General features: G+C 52.4%; 1 protein-coding gene across 1 annotated transcript in view; it reads left to right on the plus strand.

Moving 5' to 3' along the window:
- RUNX3 (RUNX family transcription factor 3) overlaps positions 1-27,754 on the plus strand; it is a 42,584-nt gene extending 14,830 nt beyond the window's left edge. Inside the window, exons 4-5 of the mRNA XM_075114808.1 lie at positions 10,403-10,567; positions 24,092-27,754. Of these exons, the coding sequence (XP_074970909.1) occupies positions 10,403-10,567; positions 24,092-24,615 (689 nt within the window). The 3' untranslated portion in view covers positions 24,616-27,754. The remainder of the gene's footprint in view (positions 1-10,402; positions 10,568-24,091) is intronic.
- The last annotated feature ends 232 nt before the right edge of the window (positions 27,755-27,986 follow it).

Genomic DNA, 27,986 nt, shown 5'->3' on the forward strand with positions numbered 1-27,986 from the left:
TAATTAAAAGCAGGCTCATTGCTGAAGTGCTCCCATGGGATGATAGTTTTGGGTATTATTAGGGTCTTTTGTTTTATTCCCCTGCTTGTCCTTAGCTAGATATAAATACACAGACATTACCCAGTTCGTCCGGGAATTAAAGGGGGGGAAAAAAAATGGGAAATGGTGAAGAAAAAGGAAAAATAAGGAAAAAAACCCCACCAACTAAATCAATGAAACCAACAAGATCATTTAAATAAATGACCTCACCACTTCCTGGACAGTTGTCAGTCTAAAATTGCTATAATCTATTATAATTTAAAATGCAGTGCTTAAAATATGCTGATTTCCTACTTCTTGAGACCTGTCCCCTCCCCTGGGGAGGAAGAAGAGGAAATCCTGAATGACACTTCGCTGCTTCCCTATTAACTCCCTGCTCTCGATGCGCTGCAGCCGTCTGAGGTGAACGCTTAAAGAAACCCTGCGGGCTCCGTACGAGCACCCGGGCCTTTGGCATCGCGCTCGCAGGGATGATGCTGCCTGGGAACATCAGGCTAATCCCAGCCGTGCTCCAGCCTCCTGTTTTGGAGGACAGAGCTGGCGGGCCTCTGCTTCTCCCTGCACTGATCCAGCCCTGCAGAGGGTCCTACCTGGAGGAGCGAAAGGGTTCTGGATGGGGTGTAGGCTTTCTGGGGTGTCCTGAAATAAGGCAGACATGGGAAATCCTCAGGGGGACTGCAACGTATTTTAATCTTTTAGTTTTATTGGTGTTTTCCCTGCTGTCCCCCAGCTGCTGTTGGGGTTGGGGATGGGGCACTGGCATGGACAGTGCCCAAAAGCCCGGACCACCCCCCTGTGTGGGGACTGTCCAGCTCCATCCCACCCTTCCCTGTCCCATTTTGGATGGAGACAAATGAAAAGCAAACGCTGGCCAGGGCAAGGGGCTGGGAGGATGGCATGGCATTGGTGCCATCACTGCACACCCCACCAGGCAGCTCGAGTGGGGCACCATGCACACCCCGCTCTCGCCCTCCATCTACCAGATCCCTTAAAAATCTCCCTAATGCCCCGTTAACCAGGGCCTTTGCAGCAAGCAGCCGGGCAGGAGGCAAAGGACGAGGTTGAACCCGCATCTCTCAGAGCACGGAGGAGGCCTGCGGGCAGTGGGGCAGCAGCCGGCCCCCGGGGTGGGGAGGGATGAGGAGACGCCTGCTCCGGGCTCCCGAGTTCATGCAGGAGCCCTTGCAAATCGGTACTTGCTGCGAAGGAGGGTTTCTCTGTTTGTATTCCCATCGCTAATGTGTTTTGATCCCAGCGGGGAAATTTGCACCCTTTGGTATCTGCCGAGACCGTCCAGGGCATTGTTTTCTTGCAGAGGCAGTTCGGGACCGCTGTTGATACATGCATCGCAAGCAATTATGTTAAACTACCTCCTCCTCTAATTTCTTATAGGTGCTGCTATTCAGTTAACCCCTTCGGGGTCCAATCCTGCAAAGACGAGGCGAGGGGGAGCTGGGGCTCAGCTCTGGGGGGGTCTGGATAAAAATCCCCGGGGCAGAAAAGCAGCCCGGCACTGGGTTTCTGTAGGTCGGGCTGTGCAAGACCCCCAGCCCCATGTGGGACCCGCTCACCCCGTGGCAGGGCGCGGGGATACCCCGGGGGGACGCCCGGGTGCCGGGGGCTTGCAGAGCATCACCCCAGGAGAGCAGAGCGGGGACAAAGGTTGCCCAACCGCGCTCAGAGCAATGGGTTTGCATCGCCTGGGCCTTTGGTGCTACAGCTCGAGGCTGTAATCCCAGCCTCAAAAGAAGTGTTAATAGAGCAACCAAAATTATATGGGCTCCAGTAAATTCACTCCTTTAATTATTTTATTTGCCACATAGAGTAAATTCCACTTAGCCTGGCACATAATAAGTTCAAAATCATTTCACTTAAAAATGACCAATATTTTCTAAGCGAAGCAGGGTTGGGAGTCAGAATAGGGAAATTATTTTTGCTCGCATTGTACAAAGAAATCTTTGTTGAAATCGGTTGCAACACCTCCCGCTTTTGAAAACTTCGGGAAAACCCCAGGGCATGATTCTCAGCTGGATGGAAGAGGCATACCTGCGCCTGCTTTGAAAATAAATCAGCATCAGAGAGGTGGGCATTGATAGTGTAGTTGGAGAAGATTAAACTGGAGCAAAAGGATCCTTTGGTGGATGGGGGGTGTTAGGAGAAATAAGCTTCATCAAAGGCTTCTTGCAGCAGGATGTCGGTGGTGTTTGGATGCCGTGAGCGGGGGCGAGTTGTGCCAGGTGCTGGACAAACAAATAGCAAAAGAAACTCCTGCGGGGGCCAGTGGCGTGGCCCAAAGGGAGCTGTGCAAAGGGACGAGCGGCTGGGCTGGGGTGCTGGTGACGGGACCGGTCGGCGCTAAAAAGGAGTGTTTGGGAGCATTGCAGCAAGGATGTTGGTGAGCTTCGCTCCTTCGCCAAGGTGTTTTGCCCCGTGCCTCAGTTTACCCGTCTGTAAAGTGGATCGAATAACCTGCTGGGCAGCAGGTGATACGGGAGCATTGCATGTGTGTGGAGGTTGTCGCCGGTGAGCATTTAGTGAGCGGTAGCTGGGACTGCATGTTGCAGGGATATTCATGTGACGAGGCCCCTCTTCCCTCGGGCAGGATTTGCAAGCTCAGGAGGACATTGTGAAGGGTCACAGATTGGAAAAGAGAAAAAAAAAAAGGTCAATTCTAAAAGGCAAGTTTCATTTCAGGGAAGACAACAGCTAAAGGACCAGAACTATCAAACAAAACCACAAGATCACATCAGATGTCAGGGCAGGACACATCTCGTTTCTCTCTCTCAAAAGGGTTTATCAGTGCAACCAATCACTTTAATGATGTGGCGGGGGGAGGAAGAAGATTTGACTCAGAGTGAGATGAAATTTAGTTCCTAAGACCCTTCTCTTCCGCTGCTGGAGACCAGTCACCTGTTCTGCAGTCAGCCAGAGATAAATCATATCCTGCAGCGGAAGGTGATTAGACATGATTTTGCATTATTTTATCTTACTCTTTCCAGTGAATCTACACATTGTAGTGGGAGAGGGGGAGAGAGGGGAGGAAGAAGAGGGACCCAGCAAGTGGAGAGCAGCGCCGGTGCCCAGCTCCACCTCCAAAGCTTTGCACTGAGGACAGCGGCAGCGGGAAGGTGCTGAGCAGCCGAGCCCCGTGCTGCCATGCCGCCCCGCATGGAGGTTCCCAGCCGAGCACGTCCCAAAACCACGTGCGGGAGCAGGCGGCCACGGAGCCCGGCGCAGCCCCGCCGCCTGCAGATAGACCATGCGCAGCTCCGTTTTTTTGGCTTTGGAGGAGCAGCGCTGCAGAGACGATTAGGGGTGCCATGCAGGTAGCGTTGCTCTGGGGCTATTGCTTATAGCATTGCGCTGTGTGTGCTGGCAAAGTTCGGCAGAGGCTGTAATTATCCGACATGCCAGCCGGTCTCTGGAGATGGAGCTTGGAGCTCAGTCCTGGGATCGGGAGGTATTAACATTCAAATGTCAGGGCTGAGCTCCAGCTCTGTCCTAGGGCAAAGGGGAAACCCACAGCTCAGCATCCTCAAACCTTGGGAAAGTTTGGGTCTGGTCTGGGTTGCGCTGTGTTACCGAGAGCACAGGACCGGCTGGCAAAACGCTGCTACATCCAGTCGGCTGCTGCGTGGCCCCGCAGCATCAGATACGGCTCCCATCCATTAGCTGTGCCACGGCACATTCCTCGCACAGGTCTGAACCCAGCAGATGGTCCTTCCCATCCTGGGCAGAGTATCCTTAACCAATGTCACCCAAAGGAATTTGATGTGCTTGCCCTAATGGAACAGGTTATAAACTGGGAAAAACCAGCTACACTGGTACCACGCAGGTCCCATTTCAAGTTGTTAGATAGCAGGCATTAACTCACTGCAAATTGGCATCGCTCCACTGATCTACGTAGCGACAGCTACTATGTGCAGTAGAAAATCTGATCTCAGACGTGACTGAGGCAGTACCAGCTGGATGTGCTTGAGCTCTGCCTGCTTCCTCCCAAGCACCCAGCTTTGAAATCTTTGAATCAGGGGTTTTGCCTAATTCCGTGAGAGCTGGATCACAGCCCATAAATGAATTTTGCCTTCCTGGAAATGGGAGCAACTGCAGAGAAGGCGGCAAGGCTCGTGGTTTTTGCACCCTGTTACGAAAGCTGCTGTATTTCCCGCAGTTGTGCACCGATCTGATAGTTTGTGACACACGAGGTGAAATCTTCAGATCTGCTAATCAAAACTTTTAAAAACCACCTAATTCACTGTGCAGCCTCAGAGCCAGATTTTCAGAGGTCTTTAAAGATGGGAAGATGCAGGAAAGCATTCGCGAGGCTTTTCAGCAAGGCACGAGTGGGCTAAAGACTTAAACCTGATTAATTTTACCCAGTCTGCTGCCGAGACTGCCCCCAGCTTTACCTGTGCTGTAAAGTGCTTTAAATATTTTTGCAATCTAGAAAGACTCAGTCTCCTCGCTGAAACCCTGGGAATGGGGAGCCTGTGTCTTTCAGGGGTTTGAGCCGGAGTTGCATGGAAATTCGGGTGTGATGTCCCTTTTGATTTGAACAAGGGCCACGGCTCTCGCATCCCAGGAGCTCTTGGAAATGCTATCCTAGATTTCTGTTTAAATTTCTCAATTAATGCCCCGCTCTGTTTTTCTTCCAGAGGGCTTAGTTTTGAGATCTCCCAGTGTAATAAAAGGCCACAACAGGATTTATCAGAAGCTGCCCCGCTTGCAAGGCCTCCCATTGCAGTCGGGCAGGGAGAGAGGCAGAGGCAAAGTCAAGGGACTAACCCATAAATGAGAGATTAGGGGCTTGCAAAGCCAGCTAATCAATAGCAGGCTGCCTAGAACGAACATCTCTCCTGCTTCTGGAGCTTCAGAGAGTAAAAAAAACCTACTGTAAATGCAACATATCTCTGTGCTTCCTGCCAGCTGGCCGGGAGCCAGCCTATTTCCTTCAAAAAGAGGGATATTTATTTTCATCCTTTTAGAGGCAGCCAATTCATCTCAGACCACCACCAGCTAAAAAAGCTTTATAAATTAGCAGCCTTTTTCTTTTTTTTTTTTTTTTTTTTAATTCTCTCCCCCACCCCCTTAAATATTATTTTCCTTTCGTTGTTCAAGTCGGTGTAAATCCTCTGCCAGGACATGCGAGCCGAGGCGCATTGCGACACACTCCCCTTTCTCTCCAAGCTGGAGGAAGACAGTAGCGGTAGTGTCTCACGAAAGCCAGAGGAAACCAAAGCAAAGCCTCGCCGTGACTGATTCTCTTTCCAAATGGCGTAAGCAGGCCAACTTCAAACATGTGAATAATGAGTTATCTGTGCTTGACTTTGTTCGGCAGCAGAAGAGACGGTTCCTTCTAACATTTTCCTCCCGCTCCCTCCTGTGAACTTCTGGGCTTTGACTTTTAGAAGTGGGCTGAAGTAGCACTGGCACTTGCTGGCTACTGCTGCTCACTGGAGCTCGGTGGAGATCTCCATCCTCCTCCATGGACACGTCATGTTTGAGTCCCTTCCAGCTGCCGGCGCTGCGGGCAGCTCGGTTCCCGTCTCCACACTGTCCTCCCCTCACTCTCTCGCTGGCTCTGGGGCTCCACCAAATTCTTCTTGGCTGGGAATTTCCCACGGCGAGTCTCGAGCCAGAGGTGGGATTCCAGGCAAAACCTGAGGGACGTTCATGCCTTGTGTTATAGGTGTGCAAAGATGAAACCACCCCAGCATCTGCTGTAGGGGACAGGCCTGCTGTTCCCATAACACAGGCGTTTCACATGTGGCTTGTTTCTGGAGCACATGCTGGGACTTGATAGTCTAGCCGAGACTCAGACTGGGAAAAAATTCAACCCTCTGTAGAGGATTGGCGTGTCTTTCTGAAGTACCTATTTTGAGGGCTACAAGAGGGATTTGAAAGGTGTTTTGCGCATTGAGCCGGAGTTTTATCCACTGCCGATTGCTTTCTTGTGGTCCACTCTCACGGACATGTAGAGACTAAGCCACTGGGCTGTGTGCGGCGTGGCTGCACGGGCTGCTCCTGGTGAGCTCCTTCTCGGCTAAGGCGTAGAGTTTGGCTCTTCATAGTTGAGCAGAGCCTTGGGTGAAGGATGGTGGGAGCTTGCCGGCGGGATGCTTGGAGCCTTGCTTTCAAGGTGGATGAGCGGGGGGCTCTGCAGCCACCAAAGGGGCAGTTCGAGCTGCTGCCCCAGCCCGCACTACCATCTCCTGGTTCTTGTCTCCGCCTCAGTGGAGCTGAGGAAATGATCTGCAAATGTGTGTGTTAATGAACATCCCCCCCGAGCTGAAACGCTCCGCGTTTCCTTCGCTCCAGCTTGCCGCCAGTGTTTCACAGCAAGACGCCTAGGGAGGGCCAAGCCACTTCCCACCAGCTGCTCTCCCGTCCTTTGGTAGCGTGGGGCTACAGCAGGGGACGGGGATGAACGTGACACCCAAATCCCAACCCGCCGAGGGCAGAGAGCAGGCTGTGCAGCTCCCTGCCTCTCCCGACAGTAACCCCATATGCATCTAAACACAGATACTTCAGGGCTCTGGGACCCCCAGGCACTCCAGTGGGTGTTTTTTCAAATCAAATCTGCCAGCTCTGAGATTTTGGTAGCACTCAAGCCACGGAGCTCCTGCAGCCCCTTTCTCCTTTTGATCAACTTTATATTCTGCATCTGGGGAAATAAGCTGCTTCTGGTGAACACCATGGACACCCCCCCACACTGCCTGGAAACCCCATCTAGGTCCCAGCTTCAGAAGCCACATCAGGTTGCGCACTCCTAGAAGGAAGAGCTGGGTCTGTTTGGTCTTTGAAATGCTTTAATGCAGAAAGCATGTCTTTAAATCATAGCTTTGAGGGCCTGAGCTCCAATGCAGCACACACTATTTCGCTGTCTGCATTCCAAGATAACACCCAAAACTTCCAGTATGCTTCTTATTACTGGTCTAAAGTGTCAAATTCACATCAGCTCTTCCAGCTGGGGAGTGTTCAATGGGATCGTTTGTCTGATATGCTGATACAGATCTTGTTATTACATCAGGATCGTAGGTGATCTGTCAATGTTTACATCATGTCATGTTCAATATCTGCGTTAACTGATTCGGAAACTCGATCCAGCATTAAAACCCTTGCGCTGGTGACATGAAGTGCCTAAGGTCAGTAGCTGCCATCGTTTTATAGCGCTAAGGACTGTTGCTTCCATAAATATTGACCTGCAAGCCAGTGCTAGCCCAGCTGGAAGCGCAGTGCAAAATCTCCAACCCAACAGCAGGTTTCATGCCCCAAAAATTCACAGGTCAGGGTGATTAAGACTTCTCAGACAGATTTCTTGGGATGAGGTCTGGAGCTGTTTGAAGTCGATTGAAAATCCACCCACTGGCTTCAGGAGGCTTTGAGTCAGTCCTCGGGTTAAACTAGAAACCACCTTCTTCTTCTCTAAGGTATGAGCTATTGTTCACTTGACGGCATTGGTTTCCTCTCCGTGACAGCTGCGGGTAGATGGGGAAGGGCTTTTAATGAAGCCAACCGCTGCAGAAATTAAAAAGCTCAGGTTGTTCTGATGAAAGAAACCCATTAATAGCAATTCTCTCTTGCGTGACAAAGTCTGACGTCCCTCGCTCTAAGTGACAAGCGGCAGGAAGTCCTGGGGAGACAGCCTGTACCAAAGAGGGTTGGCAGTCCAAGCTGGTGGCTTTTAACTCATTCACTGCCTTGTTTCATTCAGTTTAGTGCTGCCTGGTCCCACCCATGTAGGTGGGGTGGGATATGAAGTGGAGAGGGTCTAGGAGAGCCGGGAAGGGTCCTGATCCCACCACCGCTCTCCTCTGGGCTTTCACTCCTAAATGAGTCCCTGTAATTGCCTTGACTTCTATTTGCATCAAGTTTTCTACTTTCTTTTTGTCAGAATAGTTTTAGGTTTTTGGTGGGTTTGCTGGTAATTGCTGGGTCTCCCCACAAACCAGTGCCTTTTAGAGGGTGTAAGTACAGCCCTGCTATTTACTTGAGGCTTAAAAACCCCACGGGGCTGTGCCCGCATTCAGACAGCATGGGGACCAGAGCAACCACAGTGCAGCATGATGCAGCCACATGAAGCCCTCGGTTAAGTCGTACGGCTGAATAATCTTTAAAAACATTATCAGCAAAGAGATCACTTGATTTATTTTTCAGGATTTTCTGCATCACATGCCAGATACTACCGCAGGATAGGGTTTCAGCTGAGATAGAGGCAGAGAATTTAATTTCCCTTAAATTTCTGTGGAACTTGGTCTTTGAAGTCCTTTTGGCTTCTCTGCTAAGCTCTGCCTGAGAAAACTGGTTAAAGAAAAAAACGTAAACCTATTTTTCTTCTTCCGTGCTCAAATGTATACTGAAATAATAAAACGTGGACCAAAACAAGACACCTCGCTGCACACGCTTTGCCCCTTGGGGAAAGCACAAATACCATGTGACAGATGCTGCTCGCGTCTCTGAAGGCCCTCAGATAACGCAGAGACGCCCGAGGTCTAGGGACGCGCAGAGATTGGAAGAGACCATTTATGGTGTTGATTTGAGGTTTCCTTGGTTTACTTCACACAGCAGGAAAAATACATTTTCAAAATACCGCTGAGTTTTGCTTTCTGCTGGGAGTTCGTCCTTACCAAGTTCTGCTCTGCCGTCAGCACTTTTTCATTCCATTTGGACTTTTACGCACCCGGGAGCCTGGGGATTATAGAGTTTGGAGGGGATGGTGGGGCTCACCTGGATGTGGAGCTCGCACAGGAGGGTCAAAGCCCCTCAAAAACTGTGGCTGGGGGTGGTTTGCTGTTGGCATAGCCGTGGGGCGCCGCTGTGGCAGGGACCTTAGCTGGGAGCGTGAGAACCCCTCCGGAGTCGATGCTTTCCCCTCCCGCCTGAGCCATGCAGCATCTCTGCAGACAGCCTGGCAAGTGCAGCCTGAGCACGACGAGCCAAACAAGTGTGAGATCAGAAGATATCAGACATCAGATTTAAAGAGGGGGAAGTCTGGGGACTTTCTGTGACTTTGCTATAAATTGACACCGAGCTCACACTACGCAGATGTGAGGGGGGGAGGGAAGGGAGGGCGCGAGAAAGAGGTGGCTGCGTTTTTCACCTTTCAAATGCATCAGTTTTCTTAAAAGCCACCAAGAACTGAGCTTGACTTGGTGGATGTTGGCCATAGGGCTGGATCTGATAAGGCTCAGCTCTCAGAAGAGCTGCAGAAGGGTTTCTTCCCAGCTCCTCTCCTACCTTCCTGGCGTGCCTGCACGTCTCCAGTGCCCCCGAGCTCTGCTCTCGATTATGCCAGGATAAGGTGTTTGCCACCTTGGGAAGGTCCTTTCATGACAGGTGCAAAGAGCTGGGGGTGTTGCACGGCTGTCTGGCTGCAGCAGGTAAAGAGCAAGGAGAATCCAAGGTCTAAACCCGGCACTGATGTAAAACTGAAGCAGCTCCAGCTTCTCTGGAGGCCCTCCAGCTTTGTGCGGGTGTAACTGAGACTGGAATCCGTCCCAGAGAGACTGAAGCTGTTCAGCGATGATTAATATAGTAAAATGCGAAAGTTATGTATCAAGTGTATTTCATGCGCCTCTTGCCTCAGGACAATTAGCATAAATTTAATAATTATTGCCCTGTTCTAGCAGCTGCTACCTAGGGAGCTGGGAGTGCTTTACAAATGCTCATTAGTTGCTGCCCTGCCTGGGGGAGGTAGGTGAATAGTCTCCCCATTTTATAGGTAGGAAAAGAGGAACAGAAAGAAAAGTGAGATGGCCAAGGTGCAGTGCTGTGGCCAGGCTGCTCCCTCCCCTCCTCCTGCACCCTCTCCAGCCCTGCTTGGCTCTGGCCCCGTTGGGTGAGCAGAGCTGGGGAAGGGGCTGGAGTAAGATGACAGTTTATTCTTTGTGCATTGAGCAAATGCTGTGGAAAATACTTAAAATTCAATGTTTCCTTTGCTGGTACTCCAGTCACCAGCCTGCCAGGAGATGGGGTTTCTCCTGCCTTGCACGTGTTTCCCCTCCTTGTTTGGAGCGAGATGGCGTAGGGCGGTCGCTCAGGCACGGCACGGGGCATCCTGACCCTGGCGCCCACATCCTGCTCCCTGAGCGGACGCTGACCTGCTGGGCAATCTGGGGTCTCCTGCAGGGTTTAGTCTGTGTCCCTTCTTCAGCAGGCTTTGTCCGTCTGAACCACAAGCTCTTCTCGCATGTGTGTGCAGTCCGAAGCCCCCGGGGAGCCGATCTCCACCGGGGCCGCCACGCATTACCCCCATGCGAATAACAGCAAACCATGAAGATGGAGGCTGTGCTGACTTTGTGTTTAACCAGGGCGCTCTAGCCAAAGGGTAACTGATTAGATATCAGACTCTCTTATCATGTTCCAGGGCACAGACAAAAGCTAGAAGACCAAGCCAAACCCTTCACCGACCGCTACGGGGAGCTGGAACGGCTGCGCCAGTCCATGAGAGTCACCCCAACAACACCCAACCCCCGCGGATCCCTCAGCACCCCAAGCCACTTTGGGTCCCAGGCTCAAACTCCAATACAAGGTAACTGGCTGGGTGCCCCAGCCTGGCGTCGCACCCCAAACCCTCGTGATCCCGACACGGCCAGGCGGGGAGCAGAGCCGTCCCAGCCGAGCAAGCCTCCCTCTGGATGGTATTTTAGGGCTGGAGTCCAGATCGCCCCTGGGTAAGGAGCCCTGCCTGGATGACAAGCCAGGGAGGGGTTTGGTTGGGTTTCTTGACCCTGGAAAGTTTTTTGCACCCATTAAATCAGTAGACGGCAGCTGAATCATAAACCCAGGCGATTTCACCCTGTGCACCGTTAGATATGGGGTCTTAGGGAAAACTAGGCAGTTTCAGCAGGAGCGCGAGGGAGATCAGAGCAGCGCACTTTGAATCCAGTAGCTTCTTTGACATGAAGGCGCCCGTGTAGACGGTTAAGCATCGACTAGAAAGGGTGTATTATACTTTACATGCTAATCCAAATGGTTTCTTATCTTGTTGCATTGTGTTTATGCCAAGTCTGGTGATCCATCACCCAGCTCCAGCATAATTCCCCACACGTATGCACACCTGCATGGGTGCACGCGTGCGCACACACACACGCACACAGGCTTTGCTCTTCCCATATTTGCCATCGGCAGAGCTGAGCCCTCGGGCGTTCCCCATGATTCTGCATCGTAGCTTGTTGCCAGGAAGGAGGTAGGACTCACCACCACAGTTACCTGAGAGATATCAGTCTGCTAATTCCCATGCACCTGCATTTCAGACCCAAACTAAGCACTGCATTTGAAAATACCCAGCTGCCTTGCTGCTCCCGGCTCGCTGTGCTTCTTAGCACAGCTGGATGCCACCAGGATGTATTAAGAGAGACCGTTCTCTTACCAGCATGCGAGACGTGCTCTTTTTCCATGCGTTTTTAATCTCAGTGGTGTTTTCCTTTGAAAATCAGCAGCAATACTAACGGGGACTTAAGGGATAGCATTTAAGGTGTTTGCATTTTGAGTTTTGGTGAAAAGCAGCCCTTTTGGGAAGGATTCATGTGAAAAGTTCCAAAGGCCTTTGTGTTGCGTTTTCAGAAGTGACGTAGATGTTTGAAAACCTCAGTGTCATTGGCAAAGAGGGTGTCTTGGGCGCAAAAACATGTTTGAAAACGTTACCTGAACTGTAAGAAGCTGCCCCGCTCCTCCCAACCCAAAATTACAGTGAAAATTTAATTTCTTTCTCATTGAAATGCAAATCTTTATGCTTGGAATTCTCATTGATATTAGCACAGTTTATGGGAAGAACCTGGGTATTTTGTGTAGGATTATCGTTTGACTTCTGTTAAAAAAAGCAAGAGGCAGAAAGTTTTATAGGCTCGTCCTGTTGGCTGCATAATAAAGTAAGAGATTCTTGGGGGAAGAAAAAAAGATGCATAGTTTAAATTAGCACAGTCCCCTGTAGTGCCAGAAACCCAGAGAGTGTTGTTTGGAGCAAAGAATCAGGTGATGACACAAATTCAACAAGAAAAAAAATGAAACTGGCTACAAGCTACCGTCCGTGCCAAATTCCCAAATGTCAAGTGACAGCAGGAGTGGAGACACACAAAATTAGCCATCTAAAATCATTCCTGCGGAGTGAATCCAAAGTACCAGGAATGCTGCGAAAGGCAGTTCGTGCACGCTCTGCTCTTGGCTCCCTTGTTCCCAAGTTGGAGGAACTGTCTTAAAATTACTGTGGGTTCTTACCAGCGTAACTGGGAGCAGAATCAGCTCAGTAATTTTAATCTTAGCCCTGTCCTTTTGACACAACGCTGACTATAACCAATCATAATAATAATAATAAAAAAACCCAACCTCTTTCTCTCTCACACACACAGCTTATTCACAAAGATCATAATTTTTACCCAAGCAAGTGGAGCCTGGCTCGTGCCAAGAATAACACAGGAGTTAACAGGCCTGTAATTCTCACGACTTGGCACGTTCTAAGGTAACACACACGAGAAGCCGATTAGCAAAAAGCATAACAAGATATTGGTTAGGAGGGACGAACGGGGCAGGCTGGAGTTCGTCCGGCCCCTGCTATCCTTTACCTGGGTGCTTCCCAGCCTTAATGTTTTTAGCATCTTTGCATCCCTGTGGAGGGATTAAAAGGGGGCCAGCGAGAGGCAGAGAGGCAGGTTTTCCCGCTGCGAGCACCGACGCCCGGCAGCCCTCCGCTCGTGTGCCGGAGGTGGTTGGCCTCCCGGTTCTGCTGACCGAGCAGTTTGCATGAGTGCTTCCTAATCCGCTTCTGGCAAAACCAGGCTGGGGAGCTGAGATGCTCAGCAACAGCCTCAGCCACCGAGGGGGGATTCAGGCACCTCCAATCCCCGAACGCGGCACGTGGGGTTTGTGCTCTGAAGCAGATAGGCACGTAGGAGAGAGCGTTGATCTTTGGGAGGGATTGGGGTCCTTTGGAGATGTGTTTGCTCTGGCCCAGCCCAATCTTTCCTCCTCAGGAGTGAAGGCTGTGGGCGCCATGGAGATCACAGCAAGGGCACTGGTGTAGATGGAGGAAGAATCTGGCCCCCAGCCATTTGCAGAAGACTTTCAGTAAAGCAGCCCCTGGAGGTTATAAATAGCCCCCATGTAAAACGATCATCCTGAGGTTAAATGGTCTCAAACCAAAAACCTCCCGGTAAGAGAAAACCGATCGTTTCTGAAGGGCATGCCAGGAAACATGGGAGGAGAGTGTGCTCAGCACCGTGGGCAAGCAGGTCAGATCCTGCTCTCGTGCTGGTTTCCCACTGCCCAGTGTCAGTGCTATTGCAGTGCCTTCAGCCTTGCCTCACCCTGTGCAGATGGGCAGAGAATCAATCCCTTCCCATGCCTGTCTGCAAAACAGGACCGACTTTTGCAGCCCTCCACACACCAGATTTCATTCCCATTTCCACTGCTTTGTGGGGGAAATAGGGTAATTCTGGGTTCACCCAAGTGTAGCTGTGACGAGAACCTGGCCCGGTACCCGGGCAGGTAGGACAGGCAGACCCTTCTCTAGCATCACAGTGCTGCTTCCCTGCCTTCAGCAGAGCAGAGCGTTTGCCTCCATTGAGGATTTGGCCCAATACTTCTCCAGTGAGGTCTGGAAAATCTGAGGTTTTGAAATCCCGGCTCTCCCGTCTCCGCAGCGAGACACCAAGCTGTCATTAGGATGGCTTGAAATGCTTCCTTATTACGGGGCATGCGAAGCCAGACCTTGCGTGCTTGCTTCATTTTGTGTTTTGTCTTTTAGCTCAAAAAAAATCAAGTAGCTCTCGAAAGTGAAGTAAGATGTTAAAGGAACTTGCTTCTGCCCACCTTTGGCTGCTGCTCGGGGACCCCTTGCTCTGGGGAAGCGGGATGGTGACAGACACATGTCCTCCCGGGGAGAACTGGGATGGTCCTAGCAGCCCCCAGTTCTCCGCGCAACGCTTTGCCCTTGCCCATGTTTCAGCAGTGGTTCATGCTGAACCATTTTATTCCCGTTGCAACAGAGGAGGACCGCCCACGCAGCCGGCTCCTGTGTTCTAGCTTTGTGGTGGAAACATCTTCAACCACTCAAAAGCAATTGTGTGCATTGTCCAGCAACATGTAGGGGCCTTATGTACACGAGGACAATTGCAAAGTGATTTTAAATTTGATCTACTCAGCAACAGAGCAAGCTGTTTTGATTAATGCACTTAACCTCCCCTTGCACACTCTTCATATTGCTCCAGCGAAACCAAATTCCCTTGACTTCACAGGGAGAACAGTTAATGCTGGATCCTTCTGCAGACTCCCTCCTGTCTCTCCCAGCCTGAGTGTCTGCTGAATGGTTTGGGAGACATTGTCTTTGCTGGTGAAGAGCTTTCAGATCTCCTGATCTGGAAACTGCTCAGCTTTAACCAGCTTCATTTCCAATCCATTACTTAAAGTCAGCGCGACGTTTTTAACATAGGCCAGTCATCAGCAGAATGCTTCACCATATGCATTTAAAGTAAAATCTCTCCCTCTTTTTCTTTTTAAATATACATTTTTAAAGTATTACATTACTTTTAAGAAGCCTCTTGGCATAGGCAGTGAGTGCCCTATTGTTTCCGAAATGCAACGTGGCTGCTCTGAGGTTAAGTCCTGAATTATGGGCCCAGCAAATACACTGAATTGCTGCTTCCTAATCCCTGTCCAGATCGACTTATGGTTTCTTTAAAATATCCGTTTCTTAATGGATAAAAACATTCTACCATGGGCAGAGACTAAATTGTTTCCAAAGGAAGCTAGGCAAGCATTAGTGGGAAGAAAACATATTGTGGGATTCAGCTTCAGCCTCAAAGGAAGGAACACGCTTACGATGGGTTTCCTGCCTGCTTTCAGGCTCCGTGGGCTTCTGCGCCTATCTTTAAACTGCTTTTCTGCTCCTCTCAATTACATTTGCCCACTGTGCAGTGGATGTCCCTCAAATTAATTTGGCATGTAACAGTCAAAGCTGAACCACAGGCCAGTGCTGGACGGGAGCGTCCCCCAAGAGAGAGTCCCAGCACCCGCGACCGCTGCCTTTGCCGCTGACGTGCAGCCGCCTTCATCTCTCAGCCACAGCTCAGGGTGCCAAAATGCTGCAGTTCCTACGAAACAGCAGACGAGCGAAACAGCAGACGAGCGAAACAGCAGACAAGCTTGCAACGAGCCCTGCTGAATTTGCCTCGGGCTCCAGGGATGCCATCCTGCCTTTGACGTGGGATTTTCACTATGCTGGGATCCTCACTGCCAGATTCAGGCTGCCGATGGGGAGCCTCCAGCCCGGGGTCCCGCTGCAGGAGGGCACTGCCTGCGTTGCCGGGCTGTTTGGCTGTGGTGCAGCCCAGGAGCGGCAGAGCAGGGCTGGAGGAATATCTCCTACCACCTCTATCAGCCTCCCCTATCAGCCTGCTGCTCCGCAGTGGGTTTCCCATGGCAGACTTGGCCTGGTCCAAACCTGCTCAGCAGGCAAGGTGGTCTAGCTGCAGGCTGGGTTGTAAATTCAGCAACTTCCTTTTATGTAGTCAGGGCTTGTTAATTTTTTTTAATACCCTTTGAATACAGGTAAAGAGCAAAGCGCAGGCAGGCCAGAGGGAGTGCCTGCAATCAAGGGAGCGTTTCCCTTTCAGCCCACCCACCCGCTCCAATTAGCACCGTTAGCTTATTCATTAGCTTTGCGGGATGGAGTGGCAGGGATTGAGCCTGATGCGGTGCGCGCCGGGCAGGGGGATGCGGGCAGAGGAGGGCTTTGGGGATGGCAAGGGGAAGAGAGAGGCTCTCGCGGGAGAGGAAGCTGGGAAAGGCTGGCTTGTTTAGTCTAGCAAAAGGCAGGCTGGGAGTGGAGCTGATTGCTCTGTATAAATACATCCAGGGGGTAAACATCAGGGAGGGAGCGGAGCTAATGTAAGCTATGAAGGACAGTGCTGGCACAGGGGATGGGGCTGAGCTGGCCCTGAATAAATCCCGGCTGGATGTTAGAAGCAGGGTCCTCCCCAGAAGGGCAGGATGGGTCCAGCAAATGGCTGGGAGCATCCCAATGGACGCTGAAGAGTTTGCAGAGGAGGTTGAGACGTGGTGCAGGATTCACTGAGCCGGAATACCTGGGAATCGCCCTGCCCACCTGCATAGACCGGGAGGCTGTTGCCCAGCGTATTTGGGGTCTGACTGAAACTGCTGGGAGAGAACCCGGGAGAGCAGGGTTAAGGTTCGCAATGCTCACCGGGGTAGGTCTGGGGGCTGTGAGTGCAATAGCATGGCAACTCATGCTATTTGAAGAGAATTAGAAAACTGAGCAGTAAGAGTGCAATTTGAGGTGGTGCCTGGCGATCCTGTGATAAGCGACGTGTGTGTTGTTGTGTTTTGGTTTGGGGTTTGGTGTTGTTTTGTTTTTTTTTTTTTCTTTCAAACTCTGCAGAGGAAGTACTTGCACCCAGTTCGTGAGCCGGTTATATCAGATACAGAACAATTGCTCCATGGGCGTGTAACAACGGATGCTGTTCACACCCTCATTTTTTTTCAACACCTCCCCTCCTCCCCCAAAATAAATTTTGCTCTATTTTTCGTGGGGTGGGAGGAAGGGGCCGTTTTCTTTTTTAGTTGGCTCTGACTTGGAAACGGATGAACTTGTTCACATATGTGGCAGAGGCGTGAGAGTGTGCCTGCATGTGTGGGTGGGGAGGAGAGCGGCGCCTTCTCTAGAGATGAGCAGAGATCAAATGCATCTCGTGCACCTTCCCATACAGAGCAGTTTCTCTCCATCATGGGCCACCTGCCTCTCCGTGCTCCCAGATGGAGCCGTAATGATCAGGGGAAGGAAGCGGGGAGGAAGGGAGGTCAGAAAAATGCTGAAAGACAACTTGGAGGTCCAAGCATCATAGAAACTAGTAGAAAAAAAATAGCCAAAGGTATATACAGAGAGAGAATTTCTGTCCCCACTCCGTCTCGCACATGAACGCGTATTATATACATAAGCATAAAGTATCATTAGTGTTTACGCTGTCATCAATCATCAGTACAGGAAAGGAGGTTTTTCTTCCCCTGGGCTAGATTTTTCATGACAATTTTGCAAGGCACGTATATGCTTATAAATAAAACGGTGATATATGGCCAGGCTGAAGATATTTATATATTCTGTACACTTGGAGAGTTCCACACGATCACGTTCCCTTTAAATTGCCTTTATTGTCTCTGCACGTACCACACAATTTGCGTGTGTTGTGTAATGTACACACATGCTTAGGTTTATTGCTGACTTTATTCAGTAAGCCACTGCATGTTCCCCACATCTCTAAAATGGGGACCAGGGAGGGATATCTGGGGTGCTGTGGAATTGCGCAGGCTCCTTGCATCACTGCACGGCTCCACATGATCAGATAACCTCCTGCTGCTGTACCTCGAGCCCCACTGCTGTGCTCTGCGCACACGCCCTGGGTGAGCTTGTTCTTGAGTTGTCCCTCAGAGCCCTTTCCATGCTGGAGCACTGAAGAGGTCCTCATATTGCTTTTGCTGCCTTTCCTCTCGTCAGGCAGAACAGCTGTTTTCCTGGGTTAGGAGGCAGTGGAAGCCCCCACCGCTTTGCTGGGATGTATGCACATCAGTGCTGTTAGTCCCTAAAACCTCTTGCAGGGTCCATTGCCTCAGTTCCACAAAGACTTCCAGGGAACTCAGAGCAGATCCACCAGTCCTGACCCAGCAAGGGTGCAGGGACCAGTTCCAATCCATCCATGGCAGCTCCCAAACCCAGCACGGTCTTAAGGGAGGTGACTGAACACACCCAGAGATACGTCTGTGGTTGGCAGCCTCACGAACCAGCCTCCCCACCTCGATGCTCACGACCAGCCCTCGCCACCCTGCCCGTCTGTCTCTGCCACGACCCAGCCGAGGTTTAGCTCCCATCGCCACGCAGGCGCTCAGAGGCAGCTCTTTGCATTTATCTCCTTGCCATCCACCCAAGAAAAGACCCATATTGTCTCTGAGGCGAAAAGAAAGCTGCTGTGTCACTTGAGTGCGGTTGTTTTATCTGGAAGGAGGCTGAGTGGCTTTGAAAGCCTGTTTCTATCTGGCTCCATGTGCGGGGGGGACTTGGGGGTCGTCAAAAGGTGCAAATTGCAGCTGCACAATTAAATAACAGGGTGTGTCCCGGCCTCCGTGGTCCCCTGGGCAGCACAGCCCTAACGAGGAGACAGTGGCATTACTAATCAGGGCTTTGACCTTTACATGGCTTTTATTTAATACACATTCCACACTTCCCCAAACTCCCATCCAAAACATTGACATTTCCGCTGATAGATTGGGTCAGATTTTGGAGTAGTTGGGGGACTCAATTCACTCTTACAATGGTTAAATTCTTACAGCTAAATGGGCTTATTCAGTTAGTGCAGCAGCTGGTGTGATTTCGAGAAGAAAATAAACATTTCCTTCAAATATTTTGATTGGCAACTGGACAACTGAAATACTCAAGCTCAGATTGCCAGGGTCCAAAAAAGCAAATGGGGGCTGGACAGTGAGTAAGCGAGGCAAACCGTAGTAAAACCTCCGAGGCAGCACTATTGCGCAGATGTGTGTGTGCGATGCGCTGGGCTCGGCTGGGGAAGGGGCAGCGAGATGGGATTTTTTAAAGCACATTGTCAGCTGTGATTTCGAAGGGTGCACCAGGCCCGAGGGTACAGCTTCACCTGCTCCTTTTTCCCTGGCATTTGCTTAGCGCGTTGCTTGCTCCAGGTTGCTGTTTGATGGCTGGCTGGGCGTGATGGAGGGTTGCTTTGCTGCTGAGTTAGGTGGTTATAGAGGATATTAATGGCAATGTTTTATTTGGACCTTGCTGGGGCTACTTCCAAGGGAATCTCCTCGGATGCAGGGCAGGAGGGCTGATGCCCCTGGGTGGAGTGGCGGGCATGGGGCTGCATGGCTCCCACCCGCATGGATCCATGAGGAGGGGCAGCCCTGAGGTGAAGGAGATGAGGTTGAGAGGCAGCCCTGAGGTGAAGGAGGTGAGATGGAGGGGCAGGCCTGAGGTGAAAGAGACAGGATGGAAGGCAGCCTTGAGGTGAGGACTGAGATGGAGGGGCATCCGTGTGATAAGGGCGCTGAGATAGAGGAGCATCTCTGAGGTGAGGTGGAGGGGCAGCCCTGAGGTGAAGGAGACAAGGTGAAGGGCCAGCCCTGAGGTGAGAACTGAGATGGAGGGGCAGCCCTGAGGAGAAGGAGACAAGGTGAAGGGCCAGCCCTGAGGTGAGAACTGAGATGGAGGGGCAGCCCTGAGGTGAAGGAGGTGAGATGGAGGGGCAGACCTGAGGTGAAGCAAATGAGATGGAGGGGCAGCCCGGAGGTGAAGGAGGTGAGATGGAGGGGTGGCCCTGAGGTGAGGACTGAGATGGAGGGGTGGCCCTGAGGTGAAGGAGGTGAGATGGAGGGGCAGACCTGAGGTGAAGGAGGTGAGATGGAGGGGCGGCCCTGAGGTGAGGACTGAGGTGGAGGGGCGGCCCTGAGGTGAAGGAGGTGAGATGGAGGGGCGGCCCTGAGGTGAAGGAGGCGAGATGGAGGGGCGGCCCGGAGGTGAAGGAGGTGAGATGGAGGGGCGGCCCGGAGGTGAAGGAGGTGAGATGGAGGGGCGGCCCTGAGGTGAAGGAGGCGAGATGGAGGGGCGGCCCGGAGGTGAAGGAGGTGAGATGGAGGGGCGGCCCTGAGGTGAAGGAGGCGAGATGGAGGGGCGGCCCGGAGGTGAAGGAGGTGAGATGGAGGGGCAGCCCGGAGGTGAAGGAGGTGAGATGGAGGGGCGGCCCTGAGGTGAAGGAGGCGAGATGGAGGGGCGGCCCGGAGGTGAAGGAGGTGAGATGGAGGGGCAGCCCGGAGGTGAAGGAGGTGAGATGGAGGGGCGGCCCTGAGGTGAAGGAAGTGAGATGGAGGGGCAGCCCGGAGGTGAAGGAGGCAAGATGGAGGGGCGGCCCTGAGGTGAAGGAAGTGAGATGGAGGGGCAGCCCGGAGGTGAAGGAGGCAAGATGGAGGGGCGGCCCTGAGGTGAAGGAGGTGAGATGGAGGGGCAGCCCTGAGGTGAAGGAGGTGAGATGGAGGGGCAGCCCTGAGGTGAAGGAGGCGAGATGGAGGGGCGGCCCTGAGGTGAAGGAGGTGAGATGGAGGGGCAGCCCTGAGGTGAAGGAGGTGAGATGGAGGGGCGGCCCGGAGGTGAAGGAGGTGAGATGGAGGGGCAGCCCGGAGGTGAAGGAGGTGAGATGGAGGGGCGGCCCGGAGGTGAAGGAGGTGAGATGGAGGGGCGGCCCGGAGGTGAAGGAGGTGAGATGGAGGGGCGGCCCGGAGGTGAAGGAGGTGAGATGGCGGGGCGGCCCGGAGGTGAAGGAGGTGAGATGGAGGGGCGGCCCAGAGGTGAAGGAGGTGAGATGGAGGGGCGGCCCGGAGGTGAAGGAGGTGAGATGGAGGGGCAGACCTGAGGTGAAGGAGGTGAGATGGCGGGGCGGCCCGGAGGTGAAGGAGGTGAGATGGAGGGGCAGCTTTGAGGTGAAGGAGGTGAGATGGAGGGGCAGCTTTGAGGTGATGGCGCCGAGGTGGAGAAGAGACCCCGCCGCGAGGGCGGTGGGAGGCCGCAGTACGCCCCGCCGCGCCGCCGGCCCGGGCCCGCTCCCGCCGCTCCGGGTGTCGGTCCCCGCCTGGCGGCTCCCCTCGCCGAGCGCGGGCGGCAGCGAGGCCGGCGCGGCCGCGGCTCCCTCTAGCGGCCGCCTCCCGCCGTGGGCCCGGCGACCGTTGCCCCCTGCTGGCGGCGGGACCGGCTTCGCCGAGCCTCCGCGGCGGCCCGGGCCCTGCACAGCACGGAGGTGGTTAGCGAGGAGCTCCGTCCCTCAGCCCGGCGACGGCCGCCTCAGCCCCGTGCGGCCAGGGCGGCTCTCCCGCCTGGGTGTCGCGGCGGGGAGCGGGGGTGGACGGGCTTCGCCTCCCCGGGGTCCACGGGACAACAGAACCCGACATTACACGGTGGAGCAGCCTGGAGTCTGGCTGTCACTGCCTGGGGAGGCTGAACCCCGGCCACCCCGCCCCCCCTCAGGTTCAGGGACAAAATACACAAGTGGGGTTGTTTAGGTTGTGGGTTTTTTAAGTCTCAGACTGGTCAGGGGAAGCTGGAGCTTTATTCTGGGACAGACTTTAACCCCAAGGCCCAGGGAAGATGACAGCAAGCTGGTCGTGGTCGCTTGGGTGCCCCACTCGCTCCGCAGGGCCGTGATTTTCCCTGGCCGGGGCAGGCACAGCCAAGGGATTTGTTTTCTAAGGGATTTGTACCCCTGCACACTCAGGCCAGAGGGGCCCAGCCCTGCAGAGTGCTGTCTGTGGGAGCCCGGGGGTTCAAAGCCTGGCACCTGGAGAGCTCGCCCGCTTGCAGGCAATAGCCGGGGTGTCTCTAGACCCAAAGGTATGGCTGTGCTGTGCTCGCCACACACAGCCTGTAATTAACACTCTGACACGCTTGTGTCTGAATTAGTAGCAAGGACCCATTGCCAAACGTTGCAAGTTCAGGCCAATAAAACATAACCTTTAAAAAAAGAAAAAAACATTTGAGTGCATTATAGAGGAAAGGGGAAATGTGCCCTGAGCACTTCCGTTTTATTTCAATTTTAATTTAATGGAATATTATTTATGGACATGTGAAAGCTAGGGAAGGAGCGCAGTCTGACCGCTGGAGATTGTCATCTGTTCTCGGGAAGGCAGCAGCAGTCTGGGTTTTCTGGGGGCTGAGGGAGACATTTAGAGACTGCTTTCTCTCAGTGTATGGCAAAACAGTCCGGCTACTTGGACCGCAGTGGCAGGGCTGTGTGCGCTAACGGAGGAAGCATTCAGAAAACGGCACTTTTTCTCACCAGTCCAAGTTCTGCCAGGATTTTTGCCCCATAGTCCTACCTTTTCTTGTGATGCTGCTGGATTGCTAAAGCTATGGGCTCTGGTCAAGCTGCTTCTGGCAGAGCTGGTCTCCAAACCTCGGCTGACAGCGCCTGGTGGCAGTTTTGGTGCTGCTTTTGCAGTAGCGTGGATTTGGGATGGAAGAGAGCATCCTGCTGGCAGGCTGAGATATGAAATCAGGTTGGTTTGATCAGTTGTGAGCATTTTTCACAGCATTGTGCTTCTCCAGCCAGCCCAAGCACACTAACCCTCCACATCATATGCAAGAGGGGCGGCCCTGCGGCCAGACAGCCTCTTCCACGCTCGGCTCGGCTGCATCCAGCCCCGGGTGTGTGCACAGCGGTGCGGTTCATGACAGCTTTGAGCAGCTCCTCTCTTATCTCACACCAAAGCCGCAGCCACGTTCACAAACCAGGTGCTCCCCCGCCTTTCTCCTCCATGGAGCCTGCGTGGGAAGGCAGGCACCACTGATCGCCCGCAAAAGGGCTGGAGGGGAGGGAGGAACCTCCCCTCCCCTTCTCCTTCCAGCGGCCCATGGCTGAAGGACTCACCTGGGATGAGAAAGAGGGTTCAGAACAAATCTCCTCCCTGTGTTATCCTCCAGAGCATGCCCTTGCCACTAGTTAGCTGGAAGGAATTATCGCAAGTATTTTTTCCTGGGGAAATGCTGCAGGGCCTGGAACACCAGCCCTGAGAAGTTAAAAATGCTTCATCATAATAAATATATATAAAACATGCATCTGTCTGCATGCATAGCAAATATACAGTTATATGAATATGTGTGTGTCTGTCTGCATACACATATCTAAAACCAGCAAGCATGTTTATCACACTCATCTCACACATTTTCTTGCTCTCAGTCAATTCAAAATCCAGCTGATGTGACAAAAAAAAGCCACTGAGGCCAGGTGACATCCCCTACCAAAGCAGAGAGGCGCGATGCCCCTGCTTTTAACAAGGGAAAAATAGGGGTCTTGGGAGTAAACAGAAAGGATGAAGAGCCACCTCCAGCTGGCCAAGGCTTTGAGCTCAGTGGACCAGCCAAGTGCTCTGGGCTAGAACTGCCCTTTCTAGAGTCTGTCGGCTCATGAGCAGTGTTAAAAGGCTGAGAAAGGCACAATCGCAGCATTTCTAGCCATGTCCTCCTGCATGACCAGTGCCAGAGCTCGGTGGGGGCCATGGAGGTCTCGAGGACAGGGGTTTCGCATCTCTCCTTGGAAAGCAAAGCTCATTTCCCTCTGTCTCAGGTGCGCCAAGGCCAGAGGTGTGCTGGACCCTGTAAGGAAACGGCACCAGCCTTGGGACAGCTGCGGTAGCCACAGAAAAGCCTTGAGGTCCTCAAAGGATCTGCTGGTCTGGATTCCGCTCTCTAACCTGCGGTCCCCACGGGACAATGGGACCCGGCAGTGCCGGGCAGAGGTCCCTCTCCTGGCTGGCTGGCTACGACCCCTTTTGGATTTAGACCCCCCCAAGAAAAGGCATGGGGGGCTCCAGCATCCGAGGGAGCCGGGCAATGTCCCCACCATGCTGACCCAGGTCTCCCTTCCCCCAGCAGAAGAAAGCCTGAATTTCTCACTCTCTTTATCCTCTTGGAAGGAGAAAAATACACAGAGAAATCAAGCAGAGGGATATTGTGGCTCCTAGCTTGGGAGTTTTCAGCTGTGTGTTTATCAGCTCCATCCCCTGATGGTATCAGCACGAACAGGCCACCCACAAGAAGGCTTAGCAGGCTGGTCTGGGCTCCAGCTTTTCCTCTCTGTCTCCGTGTGTGTGTATATACACCACCGACTATCTCAGGGACCGGCCGTCTGGGGCCTGCATCCATTTATTTACTACACAGCTGATGTAATGGCTAAACATTTTTTTTTTCTGTGTTTATGGGGTGTGTTTTTTTAGTCTGCCAGAGATGAATAGACCCCTAGAGAAGTCAGCTTAGTTGAGTCCCTTCTTGGGTAGGAAACAACAAATTTTAGGACAGGAAATGGAAGCAAGTTAAACAAATGGGGTTAAGATTTCTGTATTTAAGGTCCCCAGCAGTCTTCCCTGGCAGATCCAAGAGATGCTTTTCCCTCTGACTTCAGTTCCTTGGGCAGGGGATGGCCCAGGCTATAGGACAAACTCTACAAGCCGCAAGGCTAGTGCTCTAACCGCCCACTTTCTTCCTCCACCTCAACAGGCACGTCAGATCTGAGCCCCTTCTCTGACCCCCGGCAGTTCGATCGCTCCTTCCCGACGCTGCCGGCTCTCACTGAGACCAGGTTCTCCGACCCACGGATGCATTACCCCGGCGCCATGTCTGCTGCCTTCCCTTACACCGCAACGCCTTCCCCCACGGGCATCGGGGGCATCAGCATGACCAGCATGCCCACCACGACGCGATTCCACCACACTTACCTGCCACCCCCCTACCCCGGCTCCACGCAAAACCAAAGTGGACCCTTCCAGGCCAATCCCTCTCCCTACCATTTGTACTACGGCACATCTTCGGGCTCCTACCAGTTCTCCATGGTGGCAGGCGGCGAGCGCTCGCCCACCCGGATGCTCTCTTCTTGTACAAGTGCCTCAGCGGGGAACAGCTTAATGAATCCCAACCTGGGCAATCAGAATGACGGGGTGGATGCGGACGGGAGCCACAGTAACTCGCCAACGACCATGACGACTACTGGGAGGATGGATGAGTCTGTCTGGAGACCCTACTAGGAGGAACTCAACTGGGCACCGATAGCTTTAACTTAATCAGCCACCGTTACGTTACTCCTTTTGGTAGTCAATAGAGCGAAATGATGCCTACAGAAAAGGTAAACCAAAGTCTCCCAAACCAAAAGCAAACCAGGATCCTCTGCATGCAAGCATAGGCGAACATCAAGCGAAGATGGAACAGGACCTACGTTACATTTCAAGACGAACATCCACGAGGCTTGAATTTGGTCCCTTGGTGGTTCCTTTCACATGTTTTAAGCATGTGGAATGTACATAGGGAAAAAAATTTAAAATAAGGGCATGTGGAATCCGACGTTTGTTTCTTGCAGAACACTTCTCAGTCATCTCACTTGCACCCTCTTCCCCACACAAAGCATTCAAAAGTTACGAAAAGCTCACCCTTCCTCTGCAAAATGTTTCAGAGAAGAGAAAGGACCAGGGAATCGTCCAAGCCATCTCTCTGCCAGGGCAGGAAGACTGGACTGAAAAAAAAAAAGGAAAAGAAAAAAAAAAAGAAGAAAGCCCTGTTGTGTCCTCTCCTTGCCTCCGCCAGTGTAGGGCCCCTGACCACCAAAGAGCTCCGGGACGACGCCAGAGCCGCACGCGGCACGTGAGAGTCTGGTTTACAGCACAACCGCGGGGACTCGGGCACGCGCGGGGGCCGTGCGCTCCTCGCGGGTCGGCCGGCATCAGCCATGTGAACAAGAGCTGTGATGTGATTTATTATTATTTGTTGTTGACGACAGAGGTTGTATTGTTCATTTTTATCATTGTCGTCATTTTTAAAACAGTAACGTGGTTGATCCCGTGCCTGACAGACCCCCCTTTCCTGTATGTTTACATATGAGATGTACTTTTTACGAGATGTATTTTGTTTTGTTTTGTTTGCTCTTTTGTCCTGACCTCACCATTCGATTCTTTGCTCCTCTTAGCAAATCTCAGCGATGGTGGCTGAAGCGAAGGCGGCGTTCAGGACAATCCAAGATGTATGAGATGCACTTCCAAGCGCGTTAGCTGCAAAAAGGGACTCGGGAGCCTTTGGCATCACCCTGCCACTGGTCGCTGGGTCTTCCTTTCATCCTCTCTGAGTGGCGACACATGCAGCTGGTGGCAAAGCATCATATTTCTCTTATGATTCTTTCCCATGTTTTCACCCAGAGCGGATTGACCATGATGACTTTTTTTTTATTGAGAAACAACTTACACTTGTCAGTTCATACTGAAAGCTCTAACTGAGATTTGGAGAAAGGAGCAATTTCTACCCCGTCCCTTGGTGGTGGGAATAGCGCAAAGCAATGATATCTAGCATTTTCCATCCCCTCACCCTCCGTTCCTTTCCCCCAAGTGACCCAGAGCACGGCTATCTTGCTGTAGCTGAATAAGCTGAAGGAGGGGCACTAAAGGCACCACCGGCCCATCAGTACCGGCTGCATCCCGTGGCACTCGGAGGAGCCGGGTCTCCCGGGCACCGCACACCCTCGCAGCTGGTACCGAAGGGTTTGCAACCCGAACGGGACGGTGCTGGGAGGCCGTAGGCGGCCGGAGAGGTGGCCGGGGCTCCCCCGAGGCTGGGATAGTGGCCTGGCTCTGACACGCCGAGGGGTTACGTCGCCCTCACAAGCCGGCTGCGCTTTCTGCTGGCGTGGGAATTCGGGCTGGATTCGGGATTCCTCGCACCGGCAGGGCTGAGGGTGCGTGGGCAGGTCCCCGGGAGCGTGTAGCTGCGGTCCCCACTGCCCTCCGCAGCCTCCCCTGTGGCGAGGGGACGGGGACAGTCCCCAGCCCCCGGTACCACCAGTAACCAAGCCTTTTGTTTTTTTTGCATGAGCATAAGAAAATCAACACCCACCCCCCCCCCAGCTGCCCTCCCAGCTCCTCTGCCTCAGTTACGCCATTGCAGCCGCGCCGCCTATCGCCAAATCTCAGTTGGCAGCTTGTCAGCACTCGGTTGAGGTACAGAGCGTTGTAATTGCACTACCACGTCAAGACTGGAGCAAGACATCCTGGCTTAATTGGAAAGCTGCGATGACCACTCGTGAGTTAAATAAGCAACAAGAAGAACAACTCTTTTTAAGTAATAATGATAATAATAAAAAAAAAGCCCTACCCCAGCAAAACTGCAACCTTCACTTGCCTTAGCGACAGCGAGCACCGGGCCGGTGCTTGCCAGCTGTAGAAACTGGACCACGGCAGCCTGTGTTTTGATACATTTATGTTTTATCATCCGATCGCGCCACTGATTGAAAGCACAAAGAGAACAAGGCATTCGTAGTACTAGGTTAATTTAAGACTGTTCGTAGTGAATTTTAAAAAAATGAAAATAATAAAAAGAATGGCAACGATGTTATTTTTATGACATATTGTCATGTGAAGGTGTAAATATATGCACCTCTATTGTATGCAAATGGTCGCAAGACAGGCCGACGTTTTTTTGCTTTGCACTATAATTTGCTTTTTTAAAAAAATGCACAATTGCTTGTACAGTAAAACCCCTTTGTCTGGCTCACAGAATATTTAACTATAAAATCTAATTTTTGGTCTTATTTGTTATAGTAATATAATTCTTAAATGTGTTGAAGGATCCGATTCTTAATAATGCTTCTAATACTTGTATGTGCAGGGTAAAATAACAACAAACAACTAAGGAGATGAGAACAAAGATCTTTGTAGATAAAGAAGGCTGAAGTTGTTGGTTTTTTTAATGGTGTCTTACGATGGACATTAAAAAAAGATGCTAGTGATACCAAATAATGTGGTTATTTGTGTAATATACCAGCCCTACTTGAAGGTAATGCCCTATATTTAATATGTAGCCCATCTTTTTAACCTGTAGCACTTGTCACTGGGGGGGGGGGGAGGGGGGGAGAGGAAGAGGAGGGTCTGCTCCTGTTGAAGTCATTGGAAGAAGCTCTTGCTGGAGCCGTCTCTGCTGCGCTGGCTTCAGTGAGAACAGAGCTGGGCTCCTCCGTGAGCGCGCGGACACCGCGTTGGTACGAATCCAGAGCAAAGTGGTCAGTTCTGCTTTTCTGTTACTGGTGTCGATGTTCTTCTCCAATGTACGTGATTTTATCGCCAGGCCTCCGTGTAATCATTTTAATGACTTTCCATGTGGAATAATAAACATACGATTACAAGTCTCTCCGGTGCCTTCTGCCTGCTCACTTCTCGCCGGGGGGAGCAGATCCGTGCCCCCGTACAGAGGACGGTTCCTCACGCTGCTTTGTCTCCAGGGTCTAACTTGGCACCTCTCCGAGCATCCTGGTGCCCGGATCCGGTGTCTGGGGGGCTCGCGGCTGCTCTCACCCACATTTCGGGCAGGTGGGTGGGTGGGATGGGGGACACACACACACACGACCCCGTGCTGTGAGCCC

Source organism: Phalacrocorax aristotelis, chromosome 20 (genome assembly GCF_949628215.1).
Source record: "Phalacrocorax aristotelis chromosome 20, bGulAri2.1, whole genome shotgun sequence".
Classification (NCBI taxonomy): domain Eukaryota; kingdom Metazoa; phylum Chordata; class Aves; order Suliformes; family Phalacrocoracidae; genus Phalacrocorax; species Phalacrocorax aristotelis.